Source organism: Mus caroli, chromosome 10, assembly GCF_900094665.2.
Source record: "Mus caroli chromosome 10, CAROLI_EIJ_v1.1, whole genome shotgun sequence".
NCBI classification, from domain to species: Eukaryota; Metazoa; Chordata; class Mammalia; order Rodentia; family Muridae; genus Mus; species Mus caroli.
The window spans coordinates 120843791-120861359 of NC_034579.1; the positions used below are offsets into that span (position 1 = coordinate 120843791).

A 17569-nucleotide genomic window follows, 5' to 3' on the forward strand; every position below is an offset into this window, starting at 1 on the left:
TAAGTAGGATGGGGGAGTTGACCTTCTCTATAAGTAGGATGGGGGAGTTGACCTTCTCTATAAGTAGGATGGGGGAGTTGACCTTCTCTATAAGTGGCCAAGTAAGCGGAGTTGTGTCCCCACCACTACCACCAGGCTTTGGAAATGTACAAGGACGACTGGAACAAAGTGTCTGAGCACGTGGGAAGCCGCACGCAGGACGAGTGCATCTTGCATTTTCTCCGCCTTCCCATTGAAGACCCATACCTGGAGGACTCGGAGGCTTCTCTAGGCCCTCTGGCCTACCAACCCATCCCCTTCAGTCAGTCAGGCAACCCTGTTATGAGCACTGTTGCCTTCCTGGCCTCTGTCGTCGATCCCCGAGTTGCCTCTGCTGCTGCGAAGTCAGCCCTAGGTAATTTGGGGATGGGGGTTTGGCCTTCTTAGTTTGCTTTTACAGCTCGATTCAAAGAGTGAAACGTCTTAGATCTGCCCTGCTGGCCTTGCCTGTTGATACCTTAGCTCAGGCACCTGTCTGAGCTCCATTTTGGTCTCAGAGAAAGAGATGGGCTTGTGAAAAAGGCTTCAAAGGCATAGCCAGAACAGCCCGCCTGCCTTTCCCAGCCTCTTCCCCTCTGGTCTTACAGAAGAGTTCTCAAAAATGAAGGAAGAGGTGCCCACAGCTTTGGTGGAAGCCCACGTGCGTAAGGTGGAAGAAGCGGCCAAAGTCACAGGCAAGGCCGACCCAGCCTTTGGTCTGGAGAGTAGCGGCATCGCAGGGACTGCCTCTGATGAGCCTGAGCGCATTGGTGAGCACATGCTGTTAGATTTCTTCCCATTCACCAAGAGCCTGAGCCAGCCAGCTCTGTTCCTGTCCATGTTGACATCAATCAACAGCACAAGTGGGCGAGAAAATCCCCTTCATGACATCACTGTGTGAAATTTGGCTTCTCCTGACCCTGTACCTGAGGTTTCAGCTACTAGGAAATTGTTACATAAATGAAACGTATCAGACATCTCTCCTTTCTTTCCTTTCTCCATGGGCCCAGAGGAAAGCGGGACTGAGGAGGCACGGCCAGAGGGCCAGGCAGCAGATGAGAAGAAGGAGCCTAAGGTATAGAGGAAATGACCTGGGTCTAGAAGAGGCTGCTGGGTACAGCCCAGTGGTGCTGGAATCCAGTGGCAGGGACACTCTCCTGGAGCTAGATTACCCCTGCATGAGGGGTTCACTGGATAAGAGTACTTCTTCTACAGACCTAAAAACCTGAATTAGAATCCCACATGAAAACGTTGGCATCATTTTATGTGCCTGTAACCCTGTCATTTTGGGACCCCATCATTGGAGGGCAGACCAACATCTTGTCCTTTGGCTTTGGCATGTGCACACGTGAGCTTACACACCTACACGTGTGTGTGTGTGTGTGTGTGTACTACTTGTGCACATGCACACACAGAGATAAGGACAAGAGGGTCAGGCAGCCTCAAGCCTGGGTCTAGTGTGAGAGCTGCAACTTCTGATGTCGTCCTTCCTTTTGGAACTACAGGAACCACGGGAAGGAGGGGGTGCTGTGGAGGAAGAAGCAAAGGAGGAAATAAGTGAGGTCCCCAAGAAAGATGAAGAGAAAGGGAAAGAAGGTGACAGTGAGAAGGAGTCTGAGAAGAGTGACGGGGACCCGATAGGTGAGCGGCCTCCCCAGAGGGTGAGAGGCACAGGAGAGAGACAAGTCAAAAAGCTAATTCAACCTTCGACCTGACACAGTTGATCCTGAGAAAGACAAGGAACCAACAGAAGGGCAGGAGGAAGTGCTAAAGGAAGTGGCGGAGCCAGAGGGGGAGAGGAAAACCAAGGTGGAGCGCGACATTGGTGAAGGCAACCTGTCCACAGCTGCAGCCGCAGCCCTGGCCGCTGCTGCAGTCAAGGCCAAGGTGAGGGCAGCCTCATCCCATGTCAGCCCCTCTCTTCTCACCCCTTAAATAATGCTGGCCTGTTTGTTCCCTTATTTTATCCTGAGTGAGTTATCACCAAACTTCTTAACTCTCTTATTAACTGTTTCCAGCCCTTTAATTTCTTTTACTTGTCTTATCTCTCTCTCTCTCTCTCTCTTTTTGGTTTTTCAAGACAGGGTTTCTCTGTGTAGCCCTGGCTGGCCTGGAACTCACTCTGTAGACCAGGCTGGCCTCGAACTCAGAAATCTGCCTGTCTCTGCCTCCCAGGTGCTGGGATTAAAGGCGTGTGCCATACTGCCCAGCTTTTTTTTCTTTTTCTTTTTTTCTTTTACTTGTCTTATCTCTCTCTTTTTTTTTAAATTTTATTTTATTTATATTAGCTGTCTTCAGATACACCAGAAGAGGGCATTGGATCCCCTTAGAGATGATTGTGAGCCTCCATGTAGCTGCTGGGAATTGAACTCAGGACCTTCGGAAGGGCAGTCAGTGCACTCAACCACTGAGCCATCTCTCCAGCCCTTGTGTTATCTCTTGCTATTCTTTTTTTTTTCATGATGTAGATATATATGTGTGTGTTGTTCCATAATACAGATATATCTAGATCATGCACATATTATATAATTCTATATTATGACATATATTACATTATATATTATAATATGTAAATAATATATACTATATAATATAATTACACTATGTATTATAATATATAGTACATATATAAATTACAGTTATACTATTCTGAGTTGTGATCACAGCTACGTCCTTAAGCTTGCCAGCATCTGCCCTGCCCCTCCCTCCCTCTCTCCCTGGAGTTTTTGCAGCTGAGCACTCTGGCTAACACTTGCCCTGTCACACTTCTTCTTGCCTAGCACTTGGCTGCAGTTGAGGAGAGGAAGATCAAGTCTTTGGTGGCTCTGCTGGTAGAGACCCAAATGAAGAAACTAGAGATCAAACTCCGACATTTTGAGGAGCTGGAGACAATAATGGACCGGGAGCGAGAGGCGGTGAGTGGCACACACTTAGGTGTCAGTGGAAGTCTAGAACCTGCCAGAAGACGGCAGAAGTCCTGAGGCTGACACAGGTCACACAGAGAGGAGAAGAGCAGGCAGCCTAGAGGTTGAGAACCACGGGTGGGCTGCTAGTCGGGCTTTCTGACCGCTGCATCTCTAGGTCCTCAAGTGATGCTTGCCTCTCACTAGGTTCTCACAAATCTGAGTGACTAAGTGGTTTTGAGAGATAATAAGAGACTCAGCAGGTAACTCTGGAAAGTAGACAGGACAGACATATTGATTCAGTTTCTTTTTTTCTTTCTTTATTTTTTTTTTAGATATTTATTTAGCCCTCCGGCCCAAAGATTTATTTATTATAAACAAGTATGCTGTAGCTGTCTTCAGACACTCCAGAAGATGATGTCAGATCTTGTTAGGATGGTTATGAGCCACCATGTGGTTGCTGGGATTTGAACTCAGGACCTTTGGAAGAAGAGTCAGTGCTCTTACCTGCTGAGCCATCTCACCAGCCCTTGATTCAGTTTCTTTGAGAAGGCTTAAAAAGAAATACAAGATGGGAACTGGGGAGAAATGGCTCAGCGGGTAAGAGCAATGACTGCTCTTCCAAAGGTCCTGAGTTCAAATCCCAGCAACCACATGGTGGCTCACAACCACCCGTAATGAGATCTGACGCCCTCTTCTGGTATGTGTCTAAAGACAGCTACAGTATACTTACATATAATAATAAATAAATCTTTGGGCTGGAATGAGCAGGAACTGAGCGAGCAGAGGTCCTAAAAATTCAATTCCCAACAACCACATGAAGGCTCACAACCATCTGTACAGCTACAGTGTGCTCACATACATAAAATAAAATAAATAAATCTTTAAAAAAGAAAGAAAGAAAGACATACAAGATGGGGACCCCACTCTTAGAGACATCCAATATACAACATGGAGATTTCAGAAACACTTAACAATGCTTAAACTCCAGGAAAGTTCAGACTCAGAGAATTTTCTAGTGGAGTCACAGCTTGGCAGTTGAGAACAGACTACTCTTCCGGGACCCACGCCAGCCCCTAGGGTCCACACTCACTCACATGCACACACCCGCACACAGACATACTTATACATCATTCAAAATAACTTCTCAGAGCCGGGCAGTGGTGGCGCACGTCTTTAATCCCAGCACTCGGGAGGCAGAGGCAGGCGGATTTCTGAGTTTGAGGCCAGCCTGGTCTACAGAGTGAGTTCCAGGACAGCCAGGGCTACACAGAGAAACCCTGTCTCGAAAAACCAAAAAAAAAAAAAAAAACTTCTCCTTAAAGATTTATTTATTTTCTGTTTATAAGCACAATATCACTATCTTCAGACACATCAGAAGAGGACATTGAATTCCATTACAGATGGTTATGAGCCACTGTATGTTGCTGGGACTTGAACTCAGGACCTCTGGAAGAGAGCAGTCAGTGCTCTTAACTGCTGAGCCATCTCTCCAGCCCCTAAAAATAACTTTTTAAAATAAGAAACTTGCCGGGGATGGTGGCGCACGCCTTTGATCCCACCACTCGGGTGGCTCTCTGTGAGTTCAAGGCCAGGTTGATCTGCAGAATTCCAGGATAGCCAGGTTCACATAGAGAAACCCAGTTTTGAAAAACCAATAAACATATAAAAATAAAATTAAATGTAGGGAGAATCAAAATTTAATCAGAATTCAGAGGCCAGTGAATCCATCTGAAGTGTCTCCCTAAGAAATACTAAATTTGTAGCTGATTTTGAAGGAAGGAAATAACTTGAATTGACAGAAGCTGGAGGCATTTTCAAATCAGAGTAATAACAAATCCAGCCTGAACTCTGGTGCAGTGAGGGCAATGCGGGTGGCCTCCGATCTGCAAGGACAGAGGAAGACATGGTTGAGTCTTCAGCCATGGTGAGACACCAGCATGAGAGATGGGGTCTTCCAAAAGAGGAAGTGGGAGGCAAGGCAATTGCCAAAGGTCTTCTGGTACCCAGTAACAGTTTTCCATTGGTACTGGCAGCTGGAATACCAGAGGCAGCAGCTCCTGGCCGACCGGCAAGCCTTCCACATGGAGCAGCTGAAGTATGCAGAGATGAGGGCCCGGCAGCAGCACTTCCAGCAGATGCACCAGCAGCAGCAGCAGCAGCCACCAACCTTGCCCCCAGGCTCCCAGCCCATACCTCCCACCGGGGCTGCTGGACCACCTACAGTCCATGGTCTAGCTGTGCCTCCAGCCGCTGTGGCCTCTGCCCCTCCTGGCAGTGGGGCCCCTCCTGGAAGCTTGGGCCCTTCTGAACAGATTGGGCAGGCAGGGACAACTGCAGGGCCACAGCAGCCACAACAAGCTGGAGCCCCTCAGCCTGGGGCAGTCCCACCAGGGGTACCCCCCCCTGGACCCCATGGTGAGTGTGGGTTCCAGGATATGTTTGCTATAGAGCTACAGGCAGATGTTCTGGTTCCTTTGAAGCGAATGCCTTGGGTATAAATGTTTGTTGCAGTTCCTACAGGTGAACTCCATTGTATTCTGTCCCCAAACTAGCAGGGATGTGTTCCCAAACACAGATACATGGAACTTTATTCCACGAATCTTCAGCTTATTCTAGTGCCAGGAGAAAGGGGATAGCACCAGCAGGTAGCTGTGCAGCTTGTGCGGTGGGTAAGACTCCACCCCCTCACCCTCCTGTTCTCTTTATTTCTAGGCCCCTCACCGTTCCCCAACCAACCAACTCCTCCCTCAATGATGCCAGGGGCAGTGCCAGGCAGCGGGCACCCAGGCGTGGCGGGTAATGCTCCTTTGGGTTTGCCTTTTGGCATGCCGCCTCCTCCTCCTGCTGCTCCATCCGTCATCCCATTCGGTAGTCTAGCTGACTCCATTAGTATTAACCTTCCCCCTCCTCCTAACCTGCATGGGCATCACCACCATCTCCCGTTTGCCCCGGGCACTATCCCCCCACCTAACCTGCCTGTGTCCATGGCGAACCCTCTACATCCTAACCTGCCGGCGACCACCACCATGCCATCTTCCTTGCCTCTCGGGCCGGGGCTCGGATCCGCCGCAGCCCAGAGCCCTGCCATTGTGGCAGCTGTTCAGGGCAACCTCCTGCCCAGTGCCAGCCCACTGCCAGGTGAGAAGGGGCCAGGAGGGGTAAGGGTGAGGGAGAGGGCTCTACATTATGGGAGGGAGTCGAGTAGGGAAAGGGCAAGATCCTAGAATTCCCACAGCCCTGTTCAATGCTGTGGTAAAACTAGAGCACAGGAGGAAGGCCTCTTTGGCTGTCCTCCATTTCCCAACTTGGCAGCTGCCACCCCTGGGGTGACAGGGCCTTTCACTGGTGGGTCATGGAGGAATCCAGTGGCTCAGAGGACCTCAGCTGTAAACCTGGAGCCTAGCTACCGTCTGCATGACGATGGCTTTCCTTGCGTGTTCCCACCACATTCAGATGCCCTATTAAGAGTCTTTGGGGAGAGAAGGAAGGTTTGGGATATAAGGTTTTTCCAGTGTCAGGCGGAAAAGAGTGTTGAGAAAAAGAAATTACACATAGTGGGTACCTCATTCATCTACCCACCCACTGCATGCCATGCCCAGTTCTGTTTGTGTGTGGAGCCTGGGACTGGATCGATCCCTCTGCGTGCTCCAGCTTATTTATCTTCCTTTTCTCCACAGACCCAGGCACCCCGCTGCCTCCAGACCCCACAGCTCCGAGCCCAGGCACAGTCACCCCTGTGCCACCTCCACAGTGAGGAACCAGCCAGCCATCTCTCCCCCTCACTCCCCATGGAGATCCAGGAACAGCCCTCCCCCACTACTGGGACCCTCCCTCAGCCTGGAGAGTTCATCACTACGTAAGGAAAGCTCCTCCTGCCCCTTCACCACCCCCACCATGCCCAGCAGAGGTGTGCAGTTTTGTATCCAATTATTATCCACGGACTTCTGACTAAAAGATGTTTCTAATGCCTGGGAGAGAGAATAGGAGGGAAAGATGTTTATACGAGGTTCTACTAACTGGTTCTGAGGGTCTACCCCTTCAGAATTACTGCATTTTTGAAGTGATAACATGAAAATGAAACCCTTTAAAAGGGAAGTTTTAAAAAAGACACTTCGGAGCCCACAAAAAAAAAGAACTTTTTTAATTATTAATATTATTTTGAGGGGAAAGGGCAGGTTTTAAGAGGAATTAAAATTCTGGGGCAAGGTGTGAGGTGGAATAGGGCGCCGAGCCTGTCTCCCTGAGCCCTTGGCAGTGCTGAGTCACCCCCCCTCCCCTCACCCATTCCAGTTTATTCATACAAATCCCTCCTGCTGCTCGTCATGGTTGCTGTTTTAGGCCCAGCTCAGCCAATGACCTTTCCCTCCAGTGTCAGCTTTGTGTTTGTGTTTAAGTCACCTGCTTACTCGTCAGCGTCTGTGTACTTGTGGGAAATGTAGTTTTCGGGGATTCTGTGGTAGGAAATAGAGGAAGAAGGGGCCTCAGCTGGGCTCTTCTTCCTGCTTTCCTGGTTGTATCTGTGAGTGCCCAACAGGCATCAGAGGGGGAGCTCTAAGAGGATGGGGGGCCTGCAGACCCTCAAGTTTGAAAAGCACTTAAGCACCTACTTTTGACAGTGGGACAGTCTGCTAACTTCTGCCCTCACCAACCAAGCCTGACAGAACCCAGTGATAGCTAGGAGTTCCCCAAATGAGGACAAAGATTTGGGAGCAGTGCAGAGTGCCTCTGCACTCCAGGTCTCTTCACCCTCTACTTGGAGGCAGACACCAGGCCGCACCAGAGCCTGGCCCCTCCCACCAGGCAGGCGCTTTGCTCCTTCTGTCCCAGCGTCTCCTTCCTCTGCATCTCCGCACCTTTCTTCTGTTCAAAGTCTTCTGTAAAATTTTCTTTTCTTCTTTGTTCTTTTCTTTTTCCTTTTTTTTTTATAAATTAATTTGCTTTCAGTTCCATCTTGTGGATGCCTCTGTGTTCTCTTAGCTGTGGCTGCTAGGCAGGGAGCAGACTGGTCTGGGGCAGCCTTCCTGGAGTCCCTCACTGGACATTCACCAGGGCTGCAGAGGCCCACAGCCATCAGCCTCTTGCCACAAGAGGCCACACAGCAGTCAGGAATGCAGCAGCAGTGGCAGCAGCAGCAGCAGCAGCTGTCACCTATTCAAGATGAGCTCGTGGAAGCACATCCCTACAGTGCGGACCTGAATCCTTTTAAACAGTGGCTGCATTCCTTCCCGTATTAGGGAGGAGGCAGGCCTGCACCTACTTCTGTTGCTGTTGGCCCCTAGCCCTGCAGCAGACAAGACAGGCTCTGGCAGCACTAATATGTCCTGGCATTTTAGCTTCAGTAAACATTCACAGGCTTTCCCACAAAAGGCGTTCGGTACTTGGGTGAGTGGGGGCCAAGAATTTAACCTGAAAAGGAATAGATACCCCACACACAAACACACATAGCTACCTTGGTCCTATAGGGATTTGTGACTAATGGTTACTATAAGCACTTGATCCAGTTTTCCCCGGCCCCAGCCCCCAGCTTGAGCTTTGTTTCAGGACAGACATCACCATCACCTCACCTTTTCCTCCCCACCTGCTCAGGACAGAAAGAAAGAACCAAAAGAGGGCAAAGAGAGCAAATTTTATTTGGTGAAGGCAAACATCATCCAAAAGAAACCAGATGGGCAAGGTGCTGTGACAGGGGGGCCTCTGGGGCCACACAGAAATCACACTGGGCAAGGAACAGGCTCGGGATACACAATGTCCTCAGCCATTCAGCACCATCCGGACAAGCTCTGTGGAGAGGAGAGGTGGAGTCAGCCGAGGAGAGGGTTGGGGAGGGGTACCCATGGGCCAGGAGACCACGAGTCCATGAAGGTGGCAGGAGGGAACATGCCCATAGCAACCAACCTTGGGTCAGTTTCCAAAAGAGCCACCCAGAGTGGCCAGTTCTCTCTGTCCCTGGTTCCCCTCCCACTGGCTGTTAGCCCCCACCCCCAATCTAAATAGCAAGAACATAGCAGAGGCAGAAAAGTTCTCAGCTACACCTACAGTTATGGTCAGCCACTGGCAGGAGGAGAGGTCAGCTTTGGGTTAGGGTACCTCCAAGCTGTCCAGCAGAGGGATGGAAAAAGGACTTTTGTTTTAGCAGCAGAATGGGGCAGTTAGCTCAACCCTGCCCCCGCCAACTCTAGAATCACCATCAGACCAGCCTTCCCTACAAGCTGGTGAGCGTTCCCAGACACCAGCATCAAGACCCCTGTAAGTCAAATCTCAGAGACCATTCCAGGAGAGGAGGTACCACACCCCCAAACTGCGTTCCTCATTGAGGAATTTCTCCCCTCCCAAGCCAGCTCCATGCAGAGTCATGCCAGGAGTAAGGCAGATGGTAGTAGGGTATGGCCAGGGGCTAGAGCACAGGTTGGGAAGGAAAAAAAACACTAGGGAGATAACTAGAGGAGAGGCTGGGAGGAGCCGTACCCGCCCCATGGGCCCGTCACCCCGACAGGATATGCCTCACAAATGCTGCAGGAAGGAAGAGACATTAATGGTGAAGACAAGACACAGACATGGGGTGAAGGGATCAGGCAGTGGAACAGACATTCTGTTTACTTCCCATTCCTAGCCCACCCTCCATCCTCTATTACCCCTCCCTTTACTGCTGTCTCCCCAACAGTACCCTCCCAGGCTGGACTGAGCCTTGCTTGCCCCTTTGACTCCCGGCTCCCTCCTGGAACCAAGTCTAGGACTACAATGCCTCTTTAACATCTCCTGAATGACCACTTCCTCACAGGCCCCAGTTTATGGTCTGCCCCTCACCTTCATAGTTGATGCAACCATTGCTGTCCTCATGCCCCGCCACTAGCATCTCTACTTCTTCCTCTGTCATCTTCTCACCTGCAGAGGAAGGAACATTCTTAGAACTGGGTAACTGACAGGTGAACTATATTAAGGTGGCAGCTCAGCTCCAGAAAGGTCACAGACCCTTACCCAGTGTGACTAGGACATGACGGATTTCAGCACCCATGACGGTGCCATTTCCTTCCTTGTCAAACACACGAAGGCCTTCAACATAATCCTCATAGGTTCCCTGGTCCTTGTTCTTGGCCACGGTCTGCAGCATGGGCAGGAAGTGCTCAAAGTCCAGCACCTTCACATTCATCTCTGTCATGTGGGAGGTAGAAGTGTCAGACAAGAGAAATCACACATGTTCTCAGGACATGATGGTAGGGAACACAAGGACAGCCAGAAGAGGGGAATCAGTAGAATTGGATGAGACAAAACTTGCTCAAGCTTGGCACCTATGCAGATAAAGGGATGACTTTAGCTGAACAACCATGAACCCACTAAATTCTTGAAATGCTCACCATCACTCTTGGGGTTCCCCAGGACCTTGAGCACCTCGGCGTTGGTAGGGTTCTGGCCCAGGGCCCGCATCACATCCCCACACTGGCTGTACAGGATCTTGCCATCGCCTGTTCGGTCAAACAGCTGGAAAGCCTCCTTGAATTCTGAGGATTCAGAAGAACAGCAGCACCCTGGATTAGCCCAGTGCTTGCTGCACAATTCTGCTGCCAACTCAACTTAAGTCATGCTGCAGAAACCAGATATCTTGTCTTCCTGTATTCAGAAGACTACTCCTAGGGATCTATTTCTATCAACTCAAATGCCCCACATAAAGACGGGCAGCCTTCTTTCCCTTACCTTAAGGTGGTAGCCATCGGTTTACACACCCCCTGAGCTGCCTGCCGCAGGCTAGGCTCTCCACCACTACTATACAACTCCGCAGGAATCTGCCACCGCCCAGGCTAGGTCCTGCCCATATAAGGAAGTAGGAGCAGTGGCCTGGACTCTAGCCTCCCACTCCCACCCTTTCCCTCCGGGAGACCTTCCAAGAGGTGAAGCCACATCCTTAGCAAACTCTCCAGTGCCCATCTTAACAAAATATCAAGGCACTGCCCTCTACAGTACTCAGAATCCAAGCTTAAGGAGGGGACAGTTATCAGAGGAGAGGCAAAAAAAAAACAAAAAACAAAAAACAGCAAACCACAAGCGTAATAGACCCGACACACAACAGGCACTAGTCAAATTGTTTCACACACCCACACCACCTAAAACTCACCCAGCGCTTGGGGCTCAGATCTGGAGTGGAAGGAAGAAAGAATGAGAAAAGAAAATGGAGGATCTAGAGCAGAAAAAAATCCACGGGGCACTCTCCTGGGAGCGCTGGAGGTGACAGGTTGGGATCAGAAGATAGATGCTAAAGGAAGGGGGTCCCTCTCGGTAAGGGTGAGCTGCGGGTCAGAGACTGCCTACCTGCGGTCTGGTCCTCGGTGAAGTCACACTGCTCGGAGAAGAAGGGATTGGTCAGTTACCTGAGATCCAACCCCGCAAGCTTCTATCCCGGCTTTACAAACTCCTGTTTGAAGCCGAGGATTCGCTTCCCAGTGCAGAGCCCTAGACCTTCCAATCCCACAGCCAACCTTCCAAAACCTGGGCGTGCCCACGTCCACTGCTTTCTCTACTCCCACCCGCGGTCCTCTCCTTGCCCCAAATCCCCCTGATCTCCCGATTCCCAGGGCCCACCATCTTGGCTGCTGAGCTCTGCGGGACCTTTTCCGGCAGTAATGGCTCCGACGCCCGACCCAACCCCAGCCTTAGTACGTCCCATGGCGCATGACGTCACCCTCCGCCGTTTCATCCAATAGACACGCTAGTCTGGGCTCATGCAGATGACATCACTACATTATTAATGAGATGAGGGGGGTCGTCCTACCTCGGCTCGGGAATCTAGCGGGGGCCTGGGGTGGGACTCTCAGAAACCTTTCTTCCGAGCTGCACCAACAGCAGAGGATTTGGGCTTTTGTAGAAGAGAGGACTACCCGCTCCCGTCCTTCCCCTTTCTCAAAAGAAAACAGTCGGAAACCGAAGCAGGAACCATGTTTTTATTTCAAAACTGTAAGTGCCCCCTAGTGGCAGGAACGCGCTTCTGGCCGCACAGGAGGTGGGGCAAGTTTCCGACGCCGCAGGTTCTACGTGGGGTGGGGGTCGGGGCTAGGGTGGGGTGGGGAAGGAAATAGTCCAGCCCTGGCGGCTGCGCTACGGTCGGGAGCGGAGACGCACTGCTTGCGCTTCTATCTGGTGGATCGAGGACCCTTGCCTCTCAAGCGGATACCAGGGGCTGGCTGGAGGGCCACCTGCGGAGCTCAGAGGCTTAGGATGTGCTTCAGGAAGGCTGCACGAGAGACGAGAGGACTTGAGAAACTGACCTTCGGGTAACTGAGGGTACTCCTCACCCCCGGCCATCCTGCCCCCTCACCCTCATAGTTGATGCAGCCGTTGCTGTCCTCGTGGCCTGCCAGGACAGTCTCTACCTCTTCCTCAGTCATCTTCTCTCCTGAACCCAAAAACAGTTAGAGTCCCCCGCCTTCCCTGCCTCACTAGCCCAAGCCACTCTCAGGGTGGTTCGTCCTCCCACCCTTGCCCTCTTTCATATCAACGGTGCCTTAGAGCAGGTGAAAGCTTTGACTGACAGCGAAACAAGCTGCCGGGGTTGAGACTTGCATGGAATCAACACAAGTGTGGCTTGCAAAGGGGGACATTGCATTCTCTGCCCTTGGCTCATAGCTGGACACTTTAGCCTCTAGGTGAGCTGTCTCCACAATGCTGGCCCTCTCGAGTCTCCTGCCCATAACTGCAGGACCATAAACCCATTCTAGGCTCTACCTAGCTCTTCCAGGTCCCCCCACTTCTCCATCCCACAGCTCTGAGCCCTGCCTCACCGAGAGTGGTAAGAACATGTCTGAGCTCCGCTCCCATGACCTTGCCGTTGCCCTCTTTGTCAAACACACGAAGCCCCTCTAGGTAGTCCTCATATGTGCCTTGGTCCCGGTTCTTGGCCACTGCCTGCAGCATGGGCAGGAACGTCTCAAAGTCTACACGTCGGGACTTCAGCTCTGGCAATTAGATAGAGATGAGAGAGAGATCACTGAGGTGTGGGATCCAGTGCCATCCAACCCTACTATGTTATGACTTTCATCCCCTTCAGCATTCAGGATGTTTCCCTTCCCTGAGTTTGATGGTTTTTGAGTCCTGAGGTCCATCCTAGCGTCCTCTGTCACCTTACCAATATTCTGTCATTGAAAATTGAAACTGTTGCCAGGCCTGGTGGTGCAGTTTTGTAACTACAGCTACCAGGCAAGTTCAAAGCCAGCCAGAACAACAGAAAGAAAGAAAAAAAAGGAAAGGCGGGGATGTAGCCCAGTGACTGGACACACTCAAAACAGAGAGAACCACTAAGCCCACACACCTTCAGTCCCAGCATTCAGAGGCAGGGGAAGTCCCTCTTGAGTCTGAGGCCAACCTGGTCTATACAGTGAGTTCCAGGCTAAGCAGGGCTATATATAGACACCCTATGTAGTAGTAGTAGTGGTAGTAACAACACTATCTAAACAATAATAGTAATTAAAATTTAAAAAGAGAAAGAAAACTGGGGATTGGGGCTGCTGGGATAGAACTGTAGGTTCCTGACCAACCTGAGTAATTTGGTGAGCACCTATCTCAAAAAGTAAAAAAACTGCACCTCTGTAATAAGGGCTTGCCTGGCTTGCCTGAGGCCCTGGATTCAACCCAGCACCACATAAACTGGAGTAATCTCACCACTCCAGTGGGCAGCAGACAAGAGGTGGAGGTAGGACAATCAGAATTTAAGGTCATTCTTGGCTGGGATACTGAAATCCTATCTTTAAAAAAGAAAGAAGGAAGGAAGGAAGGAAAGAAAAGAAAAGAAAAAGAAGAGAAAAGAAGAGAAGAAGAGAAAAGAAAAAGAGGAAGAAGAGAAAGTTGCTGGCTAGAAATGTAGCTCAAAGGCCCAGGCAGAAGCCTGTATTCAACCTCCAACACCAAGAAGAAGAAAACATAAACCCCCACAAATCTCAAGGCTCTTCTCACCCTCGTTTTTGGGGTTCCCCAGGACCTTGAGCACCTCGGCGTTGGTAGGGTTCTGGCCCAGGGCCCTCATCAGGTCCCCACACTGGCTGTACAGGATCTTGCCATCACCTACTCGGTCAAACAGCTCAAAGGCCTCTCTGAACTCTGAGATGTAAGGAGAAGGCAGTGTGACCAAGGATCCCCATCACCAACAGAGAGAGGGAGGTTTCCTTCAGAAATTAATGTGCTAGAGCCAGGCACGGGAGGGAGGGAGGAGAACAGGACAAGTGTGGGAGGTTTCAAGGTCAGGACTGTCAGGAGACTGTTAGGAGAACAGAGAATCTGACCAGGAGTTTGAGGTTGGACAATGGGGCTTAGGAAATGGGCTTCTCCTCACCCTCCAGCTGGTCCTTGTTAAACTCGATCTGTAGGGGACAAAAAGGGCAGGTGAGGAGATGACAGGGCTTATTCAGTCCCTCTCTAACACAACCAACTGGCAGCCACTTCTGGGGAGGGACCCAAAGAGATGAGGCAGGGAGCCCGGCCACCTCAGTCCTGTCCCCAGCTCTGGGCCTTGGGAGAATCCCAAGAGGAATTACAGGGGGAGGGTTTCTTGGGAACAGGGTTAATCCCATGCCACCTGTTCCCTTCCCTCCTGCTACCCCGAGTCCTGCATCCCTCACATAACTGGGGGCTGAACAAAGGCTAAATTTACCCCTGCCCCCAGCTGTGATTGTCTAACAAGCCTGTCCTCTTCAGTCTCCCCTCCTGGGGTTCAGAGATGTAGCCTTCTGAGTTGAACAGAAGAGCCAGAGGCAGACAGCACCCCTCTCCCTTCACTTCAGAAACTGGCCTGACCTGGGAGCCCCGATCTCATTCCAGCGTTCATTCATTCCCTACCCTTTCCACATATTCCCGGATACCCAAGGCTGCACCACACCTCTGAAGTACCCCTTCCAGATTCACACTTCCCCAGGACTCACCACCACTTTGGAGAGATCAACAGGGGGCTCCTGGGATTTTGCAGGTGCCTGGGGGGCAGCCGGCTCAGCCTTGGTCTTGGCTAGAGGGGTCCCTGGTGTAGACTTGGCAGCAGGCTTAGAGATGGAGGGCCCTGCTGGTTTCTTCACGGGAGCATCCTTCTTGGGAGGCATGATGTCAGGTGGCCAAAGAACAATGTGCCGATGGGGGCACCCATCTCTGTTTAAATAGGCAGGGAGTCTGGGATGTCAAGGGGCGGGGGCAGCGGCAGGGACAGGGAGCCAGTTGGCAAGGGTGAGGGGGAAGAGACTTATGCCTGTCTGCCCTCACTCCCCTGGCCTCCTATGGTTCAGGACTCCTGCCCCCAAAATTTTCTTCCCTCTGATACCACTCTCCTAAAGCTGAATAGAATGTTTTCTTTAAGGGTACAGAGAAGAAACACGAGACCTGTCAGAATAGGGATTGTTAACCTCCAGGGTGAAGATAGGATGCTTGCCAGTGATTCTGAGATAGGAGCTAAGGGGAGAGAGAAGAAAACTAAAGTAGAAAAACAAAAACTTGCATTAGTTTTAGACTGTGGAAAAGCCCAAGCAAAGCAAGGGCTTGGGGTGGAGTGGGGGTAGAGAGGAGAGACTGGTATTAGGTGGGAAGTTTTAAAAATCTGTTCTGGAAAACAGTAAAAGGTGAGAGGAGGAGGCCTTTGCACTCCTTTCTGTCTTTTCCCATATCCTTAGAACTTGTAGTCCCTGGGCCCCCACCTACCCCCAACCTTAAACTATATACAGTAACCCGAGCTTGTTATTACCCACTGACTTCTATACCTAATGTTGGTTTAGGGGTTCCAGTGTAGGCAAGGCTTAACATCTGTCACACATAATTCCAAAGAAGGAACATTTTTCAACAAGACAGTGTTATTCAAATCAGACAAAAGGCTAGAATGCCTAAGTGAGCATGGAGGGAACACACACATACACACACACACACACACACACATACACATGGAGGGGGCCCTGGGAGACAATGAGCCCCCTAATAACGCAAAAGGTTACAGGACCTCCTAAGGAGTTCATAGGTATCCACACGGACACACCATCGGTCAGGATCACAAAAAAACCTTAGCTGAGCTTTGAGTCACAAACCTTGCTGGAAGCGCTGATGAAGGGAAAAGATGATGTTTGGAAGCTAGGAGGTTCTGGCTACTCTGTTCTTGGATAAAGAAGATTTACACGGCATTCTGAGAGACTGGCCATTCCACTTAGGCCCTGGAGTTCGCAGAGTAGCAGTGGGTCTCCCATTTGCAAAAGGGCGTCAGAATCTTTTTACTGCAAACTGTCCCATTTTTGGAAAATAAAGAATCCTTCCTAAACAAAACGCCAGTTTCCCTCACTTTCACTCACTCCTAAGCCCTAGAGAGGAAAAAGGCCCTCCCAGCCCCTCAAAACTCACCTTGCCGGGTCCGAGGAAGGGGCAGGTGGGGGGCGGTACTCAGGGCAGCTCCGGTCCCTGAAGGGTTAAGTGCGGCGGCCGCCGAGCATGCTGGGAGTCGTAGTCCGCGAGCACCCGCAGGCTCACAGGAAACCTTTTCCCAGCCGTGAGAGTTGGTGGTGACTTCCGGCCCCTGGTGACAGTTGGTGACTCAGGTCCTGAGGCGTGCGCCGGTTCCGGAATTGAAAGGGCTTGAGCTGTCCCTACCCATGACCCTACGGCTGTAGACCCACGGCTGCCTGCAAGGCTAGGGGGCGGAGCCGGGCCGGGCGGTGGGAGGGGCCGGGCGGTGGGCGGGGGCTGCTTTCGCTTCCTCAGGCTGTTAGCTGCGGAATGGGGTAACTTGGCAGAGTTTTGCATTTTATTTATTTATTTATAACACATTTGATAGTGGCCGAAAGACTGAAGTAGATGTTAAGATTTACAATTTAGCCTGGCCATCTGCTTCCACTCTCCTCCTTGTGGAGGCGTCTGCTGAGGCCGCCTATGCACCGCGGTCTCCACACCCCCTCTACCCCCGGGAGATACCCGACAAATGCAATCCTGGGCTCTGCAGTCCTTCCTTCCCTTTCCAGACACCATTGCCTAGCCTGAGTATTTGCACTTTCTCCCTGGAGTTTACCAAAGGTCTGGGTGCAGAGAGGGAACCGGCCCACAGTCCCGAAACAGATGAAAAAATAACTCTGGCGGCGCGCCTCATACTAGAGCTTGTGCAAGCAAGTGGACTAGAAATAGCTCAGGGTAGAAGACTCCCTGCGGCGCCATAGGAAGAATGAGGCACAAGCCGATTTTGTAGCCTGAAACGGACATTACCCGGCTGGAAAAAGCTGGAGTAAAAAGGTCTGTACGGGTGCAAGGGATGTAGCGCAGTTGGTTGCACAAAGCTCTGGGTCCCAGCACTCGAGGTGGAGACAGGAAGAATCAGATGTCATAGGGACTTCAAGCCAGCCTGGTGAGATCCAGTCTCAGGGCAGAAAGGGAAGGGACGCCTGAGAGCTTGTCTTAAACTAGAAAGCAAGAACAATAAAGCAGTCTTGGTGATAACACAAATGTAATCCCAGGTCGGGGGGCAGGGGGGAGGTGAACAAACGAGCCTGGGCTATACAGTGAGACTCAAAACAACAGTGAATAAGGGCTGAAGTTAGAGCTGGCTGGCAGAGCAGTTGTCTACAACCGTTCAGGTTCTGGGTTCAGTCTCCATCACCATTAAAAAGGATTTTTTTTTCCTTTTTTTTTTTTTTTTTTTTTTGGTTTTTCGAGACAGG

General features: G+C 51.0%; 3 protein-coding genes and 1 long non-coding RNA gene across 11 annotated transcripts in view; 2 read left to right on the forward strand and 2 right to left on the reverse strand.

The window, feature by feature from the left end:
• Smarcc2 (SWI/SNF related, matrix associated, actin dependent regulator of chromatin subfamily c member 2) overlaps positions 1–7878 on the forward strand; it is a 31975-nt gene extending 24097 nt beyond the window's left edge. For 4 of the 6 annotated variants that reach the window (XM_021175247.2, XM_021175246.2, XM_029482216.1 and 1 more), the window contains 9 exons: positions 136–394; positions 627–788; positions 1029–1093; positions 1524–1659; positions 1739–1905; positions 2799–2933; positions 4958–5339; positions 5637–6062; positions 6602–7878. In XM_021175247.2, the coding sequence (XP_021030906.1) occupies positions 136–394; positions 627–788; positions 1029–1093; positions 1524–1659; positions 1739–1905; positions 2799–2933; positions 4958–5339; positions 5637–6062; positions 6602–6678 (1809 nt within the window). In that variant the 3' untranslated portion in view covers positions 6679–7878. The remainder of the gene's footprint in view (positions 1–135; positions 395–626; positions 789–1028; positions 1094–1523; positions 1660–1738; positions 1906–2798; positions 2934–4957; positions 5340–5636; positions 6063–6601) is intronic. The other 2 variants (XM_021175249.2, XM_021175250.1) reach the window with 1 other exon arrangement.
• Positions 7879–8531: 653 nt separating this feature from the next.
• Positions 8532–11584, reverse strand: Myl6 (myosin light chain 6). 2 transcript variants are annotated; one of them, XM_029482219.1, is made up of 7 exons: positions 11496–11584; positions 11226–11253; positions 10277–10420; positions 9900–10073; positions 9729–9806; positions 9390–9434; positions 8532–8704 (listed from the first exon to the last, which is right to left on the reverse strand). In XM_029482219.1, the coding sequence occupies exons 1-6, from the start codon at positions 11496–11498 to the stop codon at positions 9406–9408; spliced, it is 456 nt and encodes a 151-aa protein (XP_029338079.1). In that variant the 5' UTR covers positions 11499–11584; the 3' UTR covers positions 8532–8704; positions 9390–9405. The 2 variants fall into 2 exon arrangements, with proteins under 2 accessions (XP_029338079.1, XP_021029483.1); XM_021173824.2 differs by lacking the exon at positions 9390–9434 and having other exon boundaries at positions 11496–11583.
• A 256-nt stretch (positions 11585–11840) lies between these two features.
• On the reverse strand, positions 11841–16550 carry Myl6b (myosin light chain 6B). 2 transcript variants are annotated; one of them, XM_021174118.2, is made up of 7 exons: positions 16266–16550; positions 14822–15038; positions 14236–14263; positions 13860–14003; positions 12692–12865; positions 12229–12306; positions 11841–12144 (listed from the first exon to the last, which is right to left on the reverse strand). In XM_021174118.2, the coding sequence occupies exons 2-7, from the start codon at positions 14990–14992 to the stop codon at positions 12116–12118; spliced, it is 624 nt and encodes a 207-aa protein (XP_021029777.1). In that variant the 5' UTR covers positions 14993–15038; positions 16266–16550; the 3' UTR covers positions 11841–12115. The 2 variants fall into 2 exon arrangements, with proteins under 2 accessions (XP_021029777.1, XP_029338077.1); XM_029482217.1 differs by lacking the exon at positions 16266–16550 and adding an exon at positions 15959–16226.
• A 91-nt stretch (positions 16551–16641) lies between these two features.
• Positions 16642–17569, forward strand: part of LOC110303651 — a 14747-nt gene continuing 13819 nt past the window's right edge. The window contains exon 1 of the long non-coding RNA XR_003837749.1: positions 16642–17144. This is a non-coding gene — a long non-coding RNA (uncharacterized LOC110303651). The remainder of the gene's footprint in view (positions 17145–17569) is intronic.